We start from the raw sequence: 17,252 nt of genomic DNA, 5'->3' as shown, positions 1-17,252 counted from the left end.
TCGCAATACGGAAACTCGGTGAAGTTATACGTTAACAGTCACGTCAGCGAATGAAACATACCATGTGCGCGAATAATGTATAACACGTACGCCGGAACGCGTGGCTGTGAAATTCGAACGGAGCGGGGTGGAATATAACTACCGTTTTATTATTATTATTACCATCGTCATTGTTATTATTGTTTATCATTCCGAGGGTTTTCCGGTACCGCGGCGAGGACTACGTCCACAGCGATCCCCGGATGAGGTTGTTCCCCAAAATGAAGTTAGGTATAGGATTTTCAGATAGTATAATAAAGTAGCACCATTCGTGCGTCCGCGACGTTTTTAGCTTCGGTCCTGCAGAGCCGAGATCCTCGAACAAGTATAACGTATACATATACGTACGTGTATCCGAGTCAGGGGAATCCCAAATGACCAACTGGGAGCTTTCGAGTGCGGGACGAGGTACTGAGATACCCAAGAAAATTCCCTTACGGGCTTGATATTCTCCCGTGAAATCGTGTAGCACAGCGTATCTCACGTTCCTTTTAGCCAACGAAGAAAAATGGCTTGCCGGAAAAGATAAAACGCCCTGCAACGGCAGAACTTTAAACAAACTATACATACGAACTAAACTGAACTTAACGCAGAGAGAACTAACCGACTACCCTTCGCGTGGTTTTTCCTACTATTTTTTCTTTTTTTTTCAGATCTTCTCGTGATACGTGTGAAAGAAATTATGACGTGAAAGATGAGATTTCAGTTTTCAAATTTTATGAAAAAGTATAAGGGATACATTATCTTTCTGCAACTTCGATTCGCTTGTACGTAAGAAATAACGCCGGGGCTGAATTACTCTGCTACGTGCTGCAATCGGGCGAAAATCTTGATTTCGCTATTTCAATTGAACATTCGAGGATGTATAGTATTACGTTTATTCGAGGCCATTCGGAATTACGGCGTCTTTCTGATTGAATTTTTTTTTCGCCGAGGTCCTTTCCGGATCTGCAATTGCAGAAGGGGACGATTCGCGGAGGTGGGTCCGCAATTATTTAAACCGAAAATTTTCGTACGTAACAACGAGGATTTTTCGCGCACTTCGAATCCATCGACTTTTGAGGTACAGGTTGAAAGCTTCAAAGTTTAACAGACTTTACAGGGACTTTAAACTTGGGCGTTATTGTTCGCGGGGCGACAAACTGAGAGGGAAGCAAGTTCTTCTATCATTTCCGGGCGTCAATCACCGCGCGCGCGCAGTATGCTACCAAGTTCCGAAGGCGTCCTCGCCCCTCTTCCAAAAACCGAGCGCTTATACCCCCAGGATGAATCCCCGTACCTATACATTTTGGGGAAATGGAGCACGAAATTAAAATCGCGCTTGTGGATTTTACGGGGGATCGAAGTTGGGGTTAGTGGCCCACCACCTTACGAATAACGTGGAAGGGAATGAAACAAAAAACATTTCTGAAATCTTGTTGACAGGATTAATAAATTCTGAAGCGAATACTTTTACCGAGTGAGTTTTTCTCGTCGGGCAGGCAACGCGGGTGTCGGTACGATTGTAGAAATTTGATTAGACCGCGGTCTGACGTCTGCGCGGAGGTATATATGACGTTAGTTTCTGATTCTCAAGTTGTTGATTTATTCGCAGCTGTGTCAACAAGCATATAAGCCCTAGTCAATTTGAATTTTGGAAGTCAAAAGGGCAATTAGTCATACCACGCGTACAGGCGTGACATAATCTCTTTATCCGATATTATTCCCGATGATAATATCTCGCATCGCTGCTTTATATGTTGTATGAATTTGAAATTTGCATCTCATATCGCGGTTGCAGAAATGCATACATTAATCGTACAATGTACCTATATATACGAACGTAGGTAATTAATTTATGCGATAAATACTTTACACCAGAAAATTCGATAGCCGAAAGTAGCTCCGAACCGACCACAGCTTTTGTACGAAGATGAATACATTAAACATCATTATAGACCGAGGTTGAAGTGCGACTTTCACCAAACGATTCTGCGTAAGCAACTTGAACTTGTGCCGCCTCACGTGGTGATTATCTCGATAAGTTTAGAAACAAGAATTCACGATCTCAACCGACAGCCTCATTTTTGAGCACGTTGAACTTCACGGGACATGAGAAAAAAGAAAGGAATATAGCGGGAGTTGAAGAGTCGAAGGAAATAAAGTTTCCGTCAAATTTACGCATCGAAATTTGACGTCCACGCGTGCGACAAAAAAAAATTTGTCAACCCTTCGGAATCGCGGTAATTTTATCGACGTTCTAGTCCAGGGGGTCATTAAATTTGCGAACCCTCTGTTCGAGGAGGAACTTTTTTCATGTCCTCGTATCGTTAAAATTCAACGGTGCTTGACCCGCCGAAAGGACTTTGTTTCTTTTTTTATTACAACCTCTCGCGGTTCACCGAAATTATTACGGGGGAAATTATTCATCACCGATAAATTGTCCGCAGTTACACGCCGCCGACTTTTGTTCTCGCCGAGAAAGTTTTCCGTCTTTTTTTGGTTTCTCTTCCCCAGTTTTTATTGACCTATTCGTCAGAGATTCTCTCCCGTTATTTTCGCACGTGTACTTTTATCAATCGGCGCCACTTGCAGCTAGGTGCCGTTTCCATCTCTACATCTTTTTTTTCTTCTCGATTCCCGCGAACATTAGTTTTTTTTTTTTTTTTTTTGTTCAAGAGGTGCGATCGCACCTGCTTCATTTTTAGCCATATCACGTTTCACTCTTACTATAGCGCAAGTCTGCAGAAAAATTCAATCACCCTGCGAATATTCATTTTCTCTTCTTTTTTTTTTTTTTTTTTTCTCTCTAATCCCGGGCCAAAAATAGAATTTCATCCGTACCGTATATAGTTGACCGGAAATAGTTTACCGGCAATTTATTTCCAGCTGGAAACGTGCGGGTTTTAACGACCGAAACGCGTTGCAGCGGGTATTTTGAATTTAGCAGGCAAAAGTCTCTTGGGGAAAAAAATCCCCCCTCCTCCCCAGAGGAAGTTATATCAGGAGTAGAAAATATTTAATTTTCTTTTTTTAGTGTCTCAATCTAATTTTATCGGTAGGATGAGATAAGTCCGGGCAGGAAGGAGCCGCGGTAATCGTCGTACGACGTTTCTTCATTTGCTTCGTTTCCCGCCGAGTTACGATTCGCCGGAGCCCCGGGGGTAAGGAAATTTTCAAACTTACCGTGCGAATAACCCGGTACCGGTTAATAAAAAGACGGTTAACGGTAATCTTTGGCTTAAATTATGAGCAAAAGGTGTTCGCGGCATCGGCGGCTCCCACAGTAAACCGTCAGCGGAACGAGGAACTTCGGGTTAAACGTCGCTCAGCGTGTTCTGCTCGTCTCGTCATACGTCCATAAATATTTTATCACCGTCTTCGAAAGAAGAATCGACAATGTTGCCGGCTAAATCCACCGAGCAGCTTGTCGTCTCTCATTATCGTACGTGAAGAAAAAAAGAGAGAGAGAGAGAGAAGAATAGAAAAAAAAAAAAGGAGAGGAGAAGAAGCTATTAGGAAATGTTGCGGTAGGGAATGGGAAGAACGGCGTCGCATTTTCGGCGTCTGAACGAAAAGCGAAACACGTTTCCACGGTGTAAATAATAAAGCAGACCCGACTTTCGAAGACTTCTATATAACTTTGAGTGGTTGGCGCGTGTTCGGAATCCCGCGCCCTTAGGCACCTAGGGTTAAATATATGTATACCATAAAAGGTGGGCGAGGCCAAAGGACGAACGAGCCAAAGGTCCGCGATTTAGTTAGGACTTACGATCTCTCCGCCGCGGTAGTCGAGAGTAAGTCCCCAGCTGCCGGTGCCGCACTAAATCGCTTTCCACATCCCGTCGATACGACGTCATATAATACCCCCTGTGTTTAACTTCGCGAAGTCGGTTGGCACGACCTTAACGATTGTCTAGAAATTTATTTATTTATTTTTTTCTTCACTGCACGAGTATACGCGAGTGGGTGTTGTTTGTACAACAACACTTGTTGCTTTGCTAAGGGGAGAGGAAGAAAAAAAAAGCCCTACGAAATAAGTGGAGAACAACTCGAGAGACGGGGGAAATAAATAAAATGGACGAACAATTCGCCCACCTATACATCGCGTACTTGCAGAGTGTCATTTGTAAAGCTTCGGGTCACGGCATTAGCGGACGGATAAGAAAAAAAAAAAGCGCTCGAAGAAAGTTCGCGTTTGAAATTCCTCCGTGATCCTCTTTCCTCCGAAATGAGGGATGATTCCCGTCTCTAGACGTGGTTACGTGAATGTTTTCTCAGTTCTCCTTCGAATTTTCGACATTACGTATGCATGTATAAAACTAACGGAAAGTTTTACGTTACATTTGAAAACGATGATGGTATTTTTGGAGGAGGATGGAAGTTCGGAGCGCGTTTATCGAAGCGTGTGAAAATCCTTTCGATTGTTTTGCGGAGATTTATGATGTTAGAGTAGCGAAGATTTCTCCGTAGGCGTTGCGTTGTCGGAGACGCTGCGGGCGACGTTTGTTCGTTTCGTTGAAAATCGGACTTTGATAAATGAATTATAATTAAGTTGTCGTTCCTTCGTTTGTTCGGCTGTTCGGCTGTTAATCTCGCGTACGTGACCCTGGAAAAAAAAACTTCGTAACACCGAGTTCGTTGACGCTTCGAGTTACTTCGACGGTAGTCCCCTTCAGCGATCGTCCGTATAATATCGCTGGAGCACGAACCTCGAATTTCGTAACACATGGCATAACGTCGTACAGTTTTACCATTCTCGCCACGGACAACTTACATTAGAAGAGTTTTATAATAATTCACGATATTCCTCTCCCTCTCTCACTCACGTCGGTCAAACCCAACGTCAAAGATAGACCAAGGTCGCCGTTTATGTTACGACTCAATTTCAGCCGTTCGTTTTAAATTTCTACAAAAAATGTCGACGCTCGCGGTTTCACGAGTTACTTCGACTAACGCGAAAAACAAACCGTCATTATGCAGATTTCTAAGGTGAAATACGATGTCCGTACAGCGGATCTGTTTGCCCTATGGGGGAGTATTGATGAATATTCCGAAGGTATTTACTCAACTCATCAACTCTATCGAAATTTACTCAACGGTTTGTGAAAATCTAACGCGGAAACGGGAGCGTTTGGTCCTTTTGCAAATCAACGGAACGTCAGCCAGTCAGTTTATCCCGGGGTGTCGGATCGATTTGACGCGTATAAGTAAATTAAAAATTTATGAGACCGGGCGTCGTCTAGAGCGTATAATAATGCAGGATGGCGTGTGAAAATTTAGCTCGAATTACCGCCGAGCGACCGTATTCGTCAAGTTTTGATAATATGGGGAGTTCGGGGTGATTAGAAAATGGCTAAATCGAATAATCGTACGAATATTTTTATGTGGGATGAATAACCGCGAATATTCAATACTGACGTGTACATAACGCGTATATAATTTCCATAATTCGTTGAATAGTTTATTTGTTCGGTCATGTAACCTTCACTAAATCAAGAAATTGAATTTCACTTTAACATTGCATGTATAAAAAAATTAATTTTGAACCAACGCATTGACTATAATGGGAAAAATTCATAGCTCAATTTACTCAACAGATTCATATTCCTGGGGTCACATTAGGTTGGAAAATTGTCCTGCAATCAATTATAAAAATACTTTATTTTTAGCCCAAAAATCGAAGAAATCCAAAGGGGTACCCCTTGGAAAATTCTCGATTTTGGGTCAAAAATTTTTTTTTTATTTTATATGCTATTCTTACGTATTCTGACCTCAGGAATCCGAATCCGGAAGAAAAATTAATCTATCTTCGAAAATGACCGAGTTATCCCCATTTTTTCGTGATTTTTGACATAAATTTGAGGATATCTCGAAGGGAAAAAATCGTAGCTCATTTTGGATAACGGATTCGTGTTCCTGAGGTCAAAATACATAAGAAAAGTGCCATACGATCAATTTTAAAAAATAAAAATTTTTGGCCAAATTTTGAGATTTTTCCAAGGGGTACCCCTTACGATTTTTTCAAATTTTGACCAAAAATTTTTATTTTTTGAAATTGATCGTATGGCACTTTTCTTATGTATTTTGACCTCAGGAACACGAATCCGTTATCCAAAATGAGCTACGATTTTTTCCCTTCGAGATATCCTCAAATTTATGTCAAAAATCACGAAAAAATGGGGATAACTCGGTCATTTTCGAAGATAGATCAATTTTTCTTCCGGATTCGGATTCCTGAGCTCAAATTACTCTACGATAGACTTGGAAATCAATTTTTTATTTTTGACCCCAAAAAGCTGAAAATTTGCGATAACTCGGTCAATTTCAAAGATAGATCAATTTAACTTTCAGATTTAGATTCCTGGGGTCAAAATATGTAAGAAAAGTGTCTTTCGATCGATTTTAGAAATACTTCAGTTTTGGCCAAAAAATCAACATTTTTTTACTAGGATTCATATGTTATTTTCATGTATTTTGATCTGAGTAATCCATCTATAAAATTAATCGAGTTATCGCCAATTTCTTGCTTTTTGCCGTAAAAAAATTGAGATATCTCGATGGGAAAAATTGGTAGATTAACAGAAAAAGAACTCTGAATATGCGTGTGAAATTACAAAGACCGACCGTTTTTATTACAAATCTGTCAGTCCACCTTCCATAATGCATTACAACGCGATGCAAGGAAAGAAAAATAATTTATTTGGAATTTTTTTTTTTTTTTTTTCGATGTACACTTGGTGCCTCTGTTTCTGTACTAAAGGTCTTAAGCTTCAGTATGGCCTCATGGACAGAAATGAACTCACTGGGTGTACCCTGTTCCATTTATATGCTGCATTTTCACATATAGGTATACTTTCTTAAACGGTTTGCGGTTACATAGAATTCGCAGAATTACCGCAAAGGGATACCGCCGATCAGGTGGATGTAGGGGATAAATCAATCACGAGGTGTGAACAAGATCTTTATCAGGTGTTGACAGCTCGTCCGACACCTGCTCACAATGGGAGCAAGAAAAAAAATAAGGACTGTGATTTCACACCTCATCACCTATTAAAAAGCCATAAATTATGTTTATATTTAGAGGCACGTGCTGGCGGTCTCAATGTCCGAAGCACGTGTTAAAAATGGGCGTTGCAATATGCGACAGAATTTGATTGGGTGAGCCCAAGCTTGCCACCGAACTCCGCGCGGACTGCATTCGCCTAATGTTTTTTAAATGTGGATTTTGGTGCGAGAAAGCTCAGCGTGGTGGGAGCGTAGAATGCGAGGCGGTACGCCACGAAGCGGTAGGCAGACGAACAAGATCGAGGAGCGCTCGAGCGCGGCCTGCTGTTCAACCTGCAAACACGTTTTCCATGATATCTCGGGAACGAATAATCGGAATTTCACGATGGAACTGAAATTTTGAGAAAAATTCGTACATTGACAAAAAAAAGAACTCTCAACATTCGTATTAAAGATAATGATGTCACAATTTGACGGAGTAAAAACTTAAACGAAGAATGAAATCAAACGCGGCACGCGCGTCCAATGCCGGTTTCGTAAATGCAGCAACGACAGCAGCAATTTATAGTTGCGTACGTGACATTCTCCCTATCTATCCGATCCCAGAGTTCTAAATTCCCAAGTTTTATCAACACTCCGGGGTTTAATACCGCCATTTTCTCTACACCTTACGATCAGCCGATCCAGCGGGACATTTAGCTGCGTAAGGAAGAGTTTTAGTAAAATGTTAAGTCGTTCGTCGCCCATGTAATGTGATGGAGTATTTTATCACCTCCTCTGAACGATCTGACCAAACTCCTAGGTCGAATAGTCAATCGGTGGCGCGTAGGGCTGTTTCATTGCGATTGAGTTTAATCCAGTTCGAAATTTTTTTTGCTCCCAAAATCCTCTTACCGCTTCCTTTTTCTATTACTTTCATTCGTTTTCATCGAGTGTAATCAATGGCGTCGACGGAGTGGGTACAAAAAAGAAAAAATCAAACAAACAAACAAACATGTAATCGGTAACTGAAAAATAAAAGGAAAAGGAAAAATGGTCTGGCCGTAGATGCGTTTTTGGGTCCTTCTTGCGACTACGTGATCGCGCCGGTAGCGAGGTACGCCGGAGCCTGGGGCATCCCCGTTCTCACGGCTGGAGCCCAAGCGGACGCATTCCGCCACAAGGACGAAAACTATCCAACCCTTACCAGGATGATGGGCTCCCATCGACTGGTCGGCGAGGCGTTGCGACACATTCTAAGGGGCTTCGGATGGAAAGTAGCGGGCCTTATGTATCACAATCACGCCGCGGCCAGCGGTCGTGGAATATCGGATTGTCACTTCACCCTTAGCGCAGTCTTCAGAGCTCTCAACCAGACCTCGGTTTACAAGAGTTTCGACCAGGAAACGGCAACCCCTAAGGAATACAGGCAACTTCTCGCCTCCCTTTCGGATAACGCAAGGAGTAAGTTTTCTCACCTTTACCTTATGGCCGTCCAAATATCCTTGTGATCCCTTCATTTTCGTATAACAATATAATGTACAAGGGTTGAATCACGGATGAGGACCTTATAACCCGCGGGCGGACTCACTTGTTAAATTAAACCCGGAGTCATTCGCGCGGAAGGACTTCTGTATAAGACGCGCGTACGTCGTTACGATAAACCAGTCGAAGCTTATTCCATCTGAAATTTCGCCAAACCTCATACATCTCGAAAAAATGAATAGAAAATTTTGGAAATGTTGAATTTCGTTGTCCGCGCGTGATATCTATTTTCCTTTTAAAATCATTCAATTTCAAACTCAAATTCTCTTCATTCTATTTTCCGTAGATGCGGACGTTAGAGAAACCCCCGGCCGGGTCTGGGGTAAGTTTTGATTTCTGCTTGTCGTTATTATAGTGCTCTTTAATTGTCTACACCCCATTATATTATTATACCCTAACTGTTGGATGATATTACCACACTTGTAACCTCAACCCTGTGTTATAATCGTGCACATATCCGAGCCATGTATATATATATATATATATACGTATATAAATAATATATATGTATAGGTATCGCAAACCGATGCATGAATCGCTTGAGGTCAACCGATGCGGATCTGCAGACAATGCGCGGCGTTATTCACTCGTTCTCCATCGGTATGCAATTACACCGGCCGCGGCCCCGCCGGGTGTCGGTTCGGATCCACGCGTCCCTGTCCCATATTCCAAAGAATAGAGCCGCGGTAAGCGCACGGACAATTTCGTTCCACCCTCGCCCAACCCCCACTTTAGATTGCACTCCGTTTTATCAGCAATTATCGTCACGAGGTCCTAATTTATTTGGAGATCTGATACAATACGATAATGTCCCTCCAGGCACTGCGGAATATAAATAGAGCAGCGATTCCGCAATGTTTATTCTTCCTGCATTTCTTTTTAATCTTCTCTCCGTCGCGAACTCTGAAATTGCATGCGGGGCGGGAGCGTCTGCATATCTCGCTATCTGTGTAAACTTTTGGATATTTTGTTAGGCGAAATTGATGGGGTTTTTTTTGCCCAACTTTTTCGCAAAGTTGCGACGAAATATTCGATGGAACGATCGCGAGTTTCGAAAAGCTAGCTCACACCCGAGACGGGGAGGAGCTTTTCGGTCGTCGAATTTTCAGAGAATTACCGAAAAGTGGATTTCGGTGTTAGTTGCAATTTTTGAGAGAACTACTTGTTACGCGCGTATACGAATTAACGACTCTCCAGAGATCTCGTCGTCGTGTTCGAATAAATTTCAATTTCTGCATCGCTGAACCGAAACCAATTTGTTATATCTCTTGATAATCAAATTTCATCGGGTCGAAGTCGGGTGTCTTAAATAATTAAAGACAGTTAGGGTGAAACTCTATCCATCATACGATTCTTGAAGTTCGAACTATACGTCCGTTTTATAAATCAATCATCTCAACTTATGTTTCAACTAGTTGGACCGACTTCTTTACAAATTTGTAACGTAGGTATCACACGGAAAAAATTCGCAACTCGACAGAGATCCGAATATGAAACCGGGAGTAAGGGCAAAAAAAAAAAAAAAACAATTCCGGATCAAATATCCGCAGGTGTAACCCGGTTTGTAAAAACTGAATTAAATTTTTTTTTTTTTTTCAATTCGTTTTTCACTCACTACAGCCGTTGTAAAATTATACGCCGACAGGGCTTCGCAATTTCAGTCACAATTTTACGTTTCAATTTCGAACACTCCGCGTTGTTTTATTCTCTTTTTCCATTACCTTCAATTTTCCAGTTTTTGTTATTCGCGTTGGTTAGAATTGTGAAATACCCATCAACGTGTAAATAAGCCGGAGGGATTGACAGTGGTGGTTACGAACGCGCGCCCGACTTACAATAATTGGTAAATATACGAATACAAAAAGAGGGATTCTAAAAAGAAGGGGAAAAAAATGAACAAACTTGCGGCATTTTTGGGGGGGTAGTTTTTTTTTTTAGTTATTATCGTTATAAAATAACGTAACACATGGTTGGTTCGAATTTTTGAATCACTTTGAACGTCCCATAAAGAAGGGGTGAATATATCCCCGAGACATTAAGGGGTCGGTGGCTTCGCACTCGATGCTTTTATAAATAGTTTGTTGCGGTAAGAGTTTATTGAATAATTCAGCGAGTCGTTGAAAGTTTTGGGGGCTCGAGCACCCGAATACTTCTTCAATGTTTAACGGGGGTGAAAAAGACACACCTCTTTCTCACTTCGTACCTTCCCTCGTATTCTTGCGGGGGTCGTCGATCGCATTTTTTTCCTCCCATTCCCTTTTCTCTAATCACATACGGTTTCTCGCTCCTCCGTAAAGCCGATGTTCCCGTCTTTGCCTCGTGAGCGTGAAGAAATTTGGCTTACCAACGACGTCTGGAGAGTAAAATAGTCGAGGTGAGGCAAGAAAAAATGCTTTTACCAGACGCAATATTTTTTCGCGGCATTGTTCGCGGTGCAGGGAAAACTACTATTAACGGCCGAGAGGAAAAGAGAGGCAAAGAATACAAAACTAAAAAAGAGAAGGTATGAAAAAATGAAAAGAACTGGAGTACCTACTTGAGAAAGTGAAAGGGAAGCTATGGAAAGGGGGTGGATATAAAGATAGGAAGATCGCGAGATCGGAGCGAGATAGATTACGGGATTCCATCTATGTGATAATCAGCCATCCCGAACCGCCTAGGGGTCCATCGAGCTCCGCAACAGTTTTCTTCTTTTTCCAATATGGAATATACTCGCCCATGCCATTGAATTTATATTTAGCAGTCGGCAATCCCCATGACTTACCCATAGATACGATATAATGATACCCGTACCTGCTGCCCGTTACTTTCCGGTATAATCTAACCTGTGAAGTTCGACGGTATTATTATACTTCATCTGCCACACTTCCTTTTTTTTCGTTTTTTTTTCTCTCTTCTCCTTTCGGTCCTGATAAATTCTCTTTTTATATTTTTCTTATCATCCCGACGGCGAAATGAATCCTCCGCGCCTCTTACCCATACCGAAGATTCTATATCAATTTTTTTCCCCCCGTGAGAGACAATTTTTTAACGGCGCGATGATCAGCTAATCTTCACGAGCGAATCAGATACCGCGGTGCGTCGGTTGGGATTGATAAAAAACGTCGAGGCTCGGGGCAAGGTGCGAAAATTCTGCAGAAAAAAATTTACTCCGATCTTTCGAAAGAAATAACGGTTGGAAATATAACGACAATAATAACATTTCATCGCGCGGCAGCTTCCGTACCTTGGGTCCGATCGCCTGTTTTTAGGTAGCTAAAATTTGTCCGATGTCTGCACCGAAGCTATAGGAATTATAATGGGAAATTCGCGTCCGTTGCACGCTGTGTGTGTGTTCATCGTAAAACGGATAATAATTTCTGATCGAGTATTCAGCGTGTTTAGCCAAATGAAACGTGACGCATGATCGTTAAATCTATTATCACCCTACCCGTTGCCGATGTTGATTTCATCGCTTATTTCACCTTCATCCTCGTTTTCCACCCTACCTCGCTCCGTCAGTCCGCCGACCGACAACGTCACTTTACGTTCCTCCGCCAATTAAAACGGAATAATAAGGTACAAGGTGTAATTAAATCGTAAGGATTACGTTTACAACGTTTCTACGCAGTTAGAATCGGCGAATTTTCAACGAAGCCGCTTCATATGGTTCTCAACGTGCACCTCACGCATCACGATTATACGCCGAATTTCATTTCGGTGGTCATCCTGCGTCCGATACGATCGCGATGAAGCCAGAAACGGAAATCGCGTTTTTAGACGTCATAAATTTCGTCGTTTCGTTTTTTTTAACTCACAATTAGATCAAGTAAACGGTCGAACCTGGACCCGCAGATCGCGAACTGCGGACTACCGTTGCGCCAAACTTGCGAGCGTATTTCTGGAATTTGGAACAACTATTTCGCACGTCGTATATAAATCTCCTTCGGAAGATGGATAGCAGAACTGCAACGTCGCTTGTCAAACGAGCGGGAGCTGCTCTCTTCAATGCTCGAGAAAAATTCTTCTCGATTGCTCGCAACGAATGCGATAAAATTGCGCCGCTGAACGTCGCAATTTTTTGCACTGCAACTCACGACCAGACGTTCGTGTCATTAACAAACGAGACTATCGTTGTACGTAGCTACGAACGTAAGTGCGCCATTATAATTGGCGTACGATTTTTCGGTAGAGTTGCTACTTCAGTTGGATAATTCATCCCCGGTATCCGTGGGCTGCTTCTACGGATATTTCCTCGCCGTCCTTCCGCACCGAGGAGTCAAGTTTAAAGGAAGGGCGAGTCGAGAGATCGAATGGACAGTTTGAAGTAGAGTTTCAGCCCTTGGACGGGGAAAACGGGAATAGGGTTTGATATAATTTCAATCGGTAAGTTCTTGTGGAACGTACATAAGTAAAGGTCCGTCGGAAAAACAATCTTTCGAATATCTCGCGAATTTCGGTGTAGGTAAAAGGTACTTCTCGATATCTTGTCGTTCCAATTTCTCTGAGGTCCAGGAAATAAATGGCTCAGCCCACGGTGGGTATAGGACTCGGAAATCTGTCACGGACGAACGGATACGTACATAACTATATTACGGAAACCGGGAATGAAATTTCCAAGGGCAGTTCCGAACATAACGGTCCAACTCACCTACGGTAGGTAGGTATATAAGTAGGGTTGAAAAGGGTCTCCGAGGACCTGTTTGTCGTCGATATTGCGTATCGAATGATAAAGAAAACAGACAGAAAAAAGAACAAAGTAATAAATAATAAATAACCGGAAAAGGATTGTACCGAAGCGTGGGATGTAGAATTTCATTCATTCGTATGTTCTCGTTACTAATGTACCGTTCCTTCGATTTTTTTCTATTCTCTTTTTCGAGGAGCAATAATCGTCGGTTATTTTATTCTAGCCCGAGATGACATCCAATGCTCGTGAAATGAAAATTTGTGGGATTGTAAAAAAAAAAACGGGGGAAATAAATTTCAGTAACGGGACGTAAACTCCGTTGCTTACAAATTCTTTTATTACTACGTTTTACTCTGTAATGTTTTTTTTTTTTCATTTTTTTTTTTTTTTTTTTTTCTTCGACATCGTCGATGGAATCAATCCCGTGTAGGTACCGCCGGGTCTTTAAAATTGTCGAACAACTTTTATTACGTCTTTGCATAGAAGCTCTTTGGAATCACCTGATCCGGAGACAAGAATTTCAGCGTTATAAAATAATATTACCCACAGACGATCAGACGCCGAAAGAAAATTTTCGACAAAATCATTTCCCTCTCGCCCGTCGCTCTACCTTTTCCTCTAGTTTTTTTCACTCTTTTTTTTTTTTTTTTTTATTCTTCATCCGCAATTCGGGGGCCCTAAGGGGTGATGATTTTTTCGTACGATATGCCGTCACCCATATCTGTATACAGCGAGGTGTTATGAAGTTACTACACATTCCCCGCCCTCGGGAACAAGACAACATGGTTATGCCTCCGCGGCAACGACGAAAACCCTTCCATTCAATGCGGTGTATCCTAGCCGGTGCGGTTACGGCCTTCTATAAAATCTCCACCGCACCGAAACGAGTCAGTTATTTTCCTTTTTTTGCGGATTTTAAAGCACTACCCGTCGCCGGTGTCATGTGCGAATCCTCGTAACTCGCTCTCGCCAGCAGCTGCACATACCGACGATTTTTATACATCTCCTGTTTTCTTTTTTTTCTTTACTTTGTTTGTTTTTTTTTTTTGTTTCTTTCTTTTTACCCCGCAGACTGGCGTCTGCGGCGAGAGAGTAAATAAGTAACAGTCGGGGGTGTAAATTGCTAAGTTAGTCGTACGAGGCTGCGAATTTTCCCGGTGAAAATACGCTTCGTGTATTTTTCTTGCCAATTTTTTTTCACCGTTTCTTCGAAAGTCAAAACACACATTGTCCGCCGACGGATGCGTTTTCCGCTCGTCGAACTCCGCCGAATTTCCTCTCCTCTTTCGGAAAGCTGCCCCCGGGAACGATGTCACATTTCGCATCTTCGAACGATTCGTTCTATGTACAAGTGTGCTTATACCGTAACACCGATGAATCGAACTCGCTCCGAGGGAGGGTCTACTCGCGTTCTATGACTCCGGCATTAACGAAGATACGTGTAGAGGTACACGAAAATGGAAGTGATGTACTTAGCATCGAATGAAAAGGGGATGAAAACCGCAAACTCGAGTCGGGACGGGTTCGTTCTGCAAACGAAACGGACGGGTAAAGATATCCTCGTAACTCATGACGTTACCGAGTTACCCCCGAAGGCGGTGCTCCGCAGTTACGTCGTGGAAATATCGCACCTGTAAAATGGGGTAAAATTTTCCGTCAAGTCCCCTTTTTGTTTCGGACAGATTTTCGTCCCAAGTATATAATATTTTCTCGCTTTGTTACGGAGACAATCACCCCCGGGATATTTCCTTCCATAATTTCGCCAGCGGTAATTGTTCCCTCGATTCGATACTTCGAACGAATTCGTCTCTTCCATTTCGACGACCGACCCCGTTTCGGAAAGGGGGATGATAATGGGTCGGTAATGTACACAACTGTTGCGTTTTCCGAGTAAACTTGAAAATTTTTAAGTATACGCTTTGTATTCTTTCGACTCTTTGAACAGCGTGAAAACGACGGACATTATTTCGCCGCGGCTTATCAACCGCTGCGGGGGAATTTTGCGCGGAGTCGATCGGCATGAAAGTCCCGGAAAAGCTGCGTCGCGGAAAAATCTGCGAACGAAGGAAAATTAGGAGGCGAAACGAGGCCGCGGTACGAAGCTCGATTCAAATTCAAAGCCGGATCTTCCGTCCATACCAGGCATTGTTTTACCTTAATTTATTTTTCGTCTCTCTCTTCGCCCTCGCGAGAGGGTAAACTGCACCCGAGGAATTCCTCGGACTCTGACCCTTCTCCCCGAGGGCCCGATAGCCCCGTTTCGCCCCGTATAGGTATAAGGCACTCGCGTCCCGCTCGGTGGGCTTCAATTTCACTTCTCATTTCTTATATCCGTACGCGTCGTTTTCGGTTCGTATTTCCCCGGATATCGTCCGCGAAGCTCCTAACCTCTGAAGGTCGAATTGTGAACTCCGTCGCCAACCTTATTCACGTTTATCTGCACATATGTACGTGTACATAAAAGCTAGTCATTCAACGTCCCTCCTGCGCAGTTGAGCTTTCCTCGCTGTTGATGTTGGCATTTTTCATGTACACATTCACTGTTTGCAAGCTTTTCTGCAGCTTCTCTTGGGAGCTTTACGTCATGCGGTTCTTTCAACGTTAGGTTTCTCTTGCGCACGTATACGAAAGCTCAGCTATGGCTGGAATATCTACAGATTCAGCTGCGCGTGACGTGCAGCGAGACGGTGTTGTACAGGCGTCGGTTATATCTGATGTAGGTCGAGCCTAGATTCAGGATAAATTCAGGTAGTTGTGTACCTCAAGGGTGAAGGGTACGTGCATTAGGTCAATAGGGGTGGTAATCCGGTAAGTGCTTATTGACCGAGGGCTTTCGAAACCATTTTTGTGTCTCGCGTGTTGGCCTTCGGGCATCGTGGAGTTCGAAAGAAATTTTTTGGATTTATGGAATGGATATTTTTTTTAAACGCGAGCGAATCTTCCTTCGAAAAAGGTCCCCCGGTATATGCGTGTATGTTCACGTCGGTAAATAATTAGGTGTACATTTATGTAGAAGGAAGAAAAGAATAGATAAAGCTCCGCAGTAGACACGAGCGATGTGCTGGCGCGAGCGAAATTATGTGACGGAAATCATCCCGGCAGATGTGGAGCGGGCGTTCTTGGCTAATTAATTTTATCGCGTCATTTTGGCATAACTTTGAAAGTTTCAACGTTGCGGAAACTGTGATTATTAGACTTCAAAGTCGAACTGCTGTTGCAGGGATGCGGTTGTCAGAGTTTCGGAAATGAAAATGAGAAGAATGCAAGCGATATGAAATGAAAAGAGAATTTTACTCGGTTTCAATTTTATCGCCGAAACGTAACGCAATCGATAGACCGAAAATCGTCAGCGTCATCCTATTTGCGAAGGAATGAAAAATGGCCGACCGCTTGACACTAATAACCCTTTTTTTTCCATTTTTCTATTTTTCAGTTGTCGTTATGTGCGCGAATGCCACGACGATTCGAGAGATTCTACTCGCCGCCGAGGAGCTGGGAATGGTGGACTCGGGAGAATACGTGTTTTTCTCCATCGAGCTATCCTCAAGGTAAGCGTTCGTTCTCCCGTTCGAATCGATCAAGGGAACGGAATCCTAACCGTCTCATTCTCACAATCCAATTTATTAAATCGAATTTAATCGATCTACGTTCCTCGTTCGCGAACAGATGCCACGTACGTTCGAATATTTCTTGAATTAGAATATCGATACCTTCTGAAAAATGTTTCAAAAATTGATAAAACGCTCGATGCCGACGTTACGCGCTAACATACCCAAGTGAGATTCAGGCGTTACTCACTGTCTCTGTACGGGGTGAAAAAAAAGTGAGCTCTCCTATACCTCGATCAATTTTCTGCATCCCCGTTTGAATTGGAATTCTGCGAGCGTCGCCGATATTTGTCCTCGTGTCGAAGTAGCTCTCGATATTTGCCTGGAGAATACCTCCTAAAGCCAACAACAAACTGCTCTACATTCTACACGCTGACTAGTTACAGTCTGTACCAACAAAGCATTAGCTTGCGTTCTGCAGTTGG

At 42.7% G+C, this 17,252-nt stretch overlaps 1 protein-coding gene across 9 annotated transcripts in view; it reads left to right on the top strand.

Moving 5' to 3' along the window:
* Window positions 1-17,252, top strand: part of LOC105684161 (atrial natriuretic peptide receptor 2) — a 106,256-nt gene that overhangs the window by 32,555 nt on the left and 56,449 nt on the right. For 5 of the 9 annotated variants that reach the window (XM_048660008.1, XM_048660007.1, XM_048660011.1 and 2 more), the window contains 3 exons: window positions 8,074-8,469; window positions 8,837-8,872; window positions 16,653-16,767. In XM_048660008.1, the coding sequence (XP_048515965.1) occupies window positions 8,074-8,469; window positions 8,837-8,872; window positions 16,653-16,767 (547 nt within the window). The remainder of the gene's footprint in view (window positions 1-8,073; window positions 8,470-8,836; window positions 8,873-16,652; window positions 16,768-17,252) is intronic. The other 4 variants (XM_048660009.1, XM_048660013.1, XM_048660014.1 and 1 more) reach the window with 2 other exon arrangements.

The sequence above is a fragment of the Athalia rosae genome, chromosome 1, assembly GCF_917208135.1.
Source record: "Athalia rosae chromosome 1, iyAthRosa1.1, whole genome shotgun sequence".
Lineage (NCBI taxonomy): Eukaryota > Metazoa > Arthropoda > Insecta > Hymenoptera > Athaliidae > Athalia > Athalia rosae.
The sequence above is the reverse complement of the archived record's forward strand: the minus strand, read 5'-3'. Positions and strand labels throughout refer to the sequence as shown.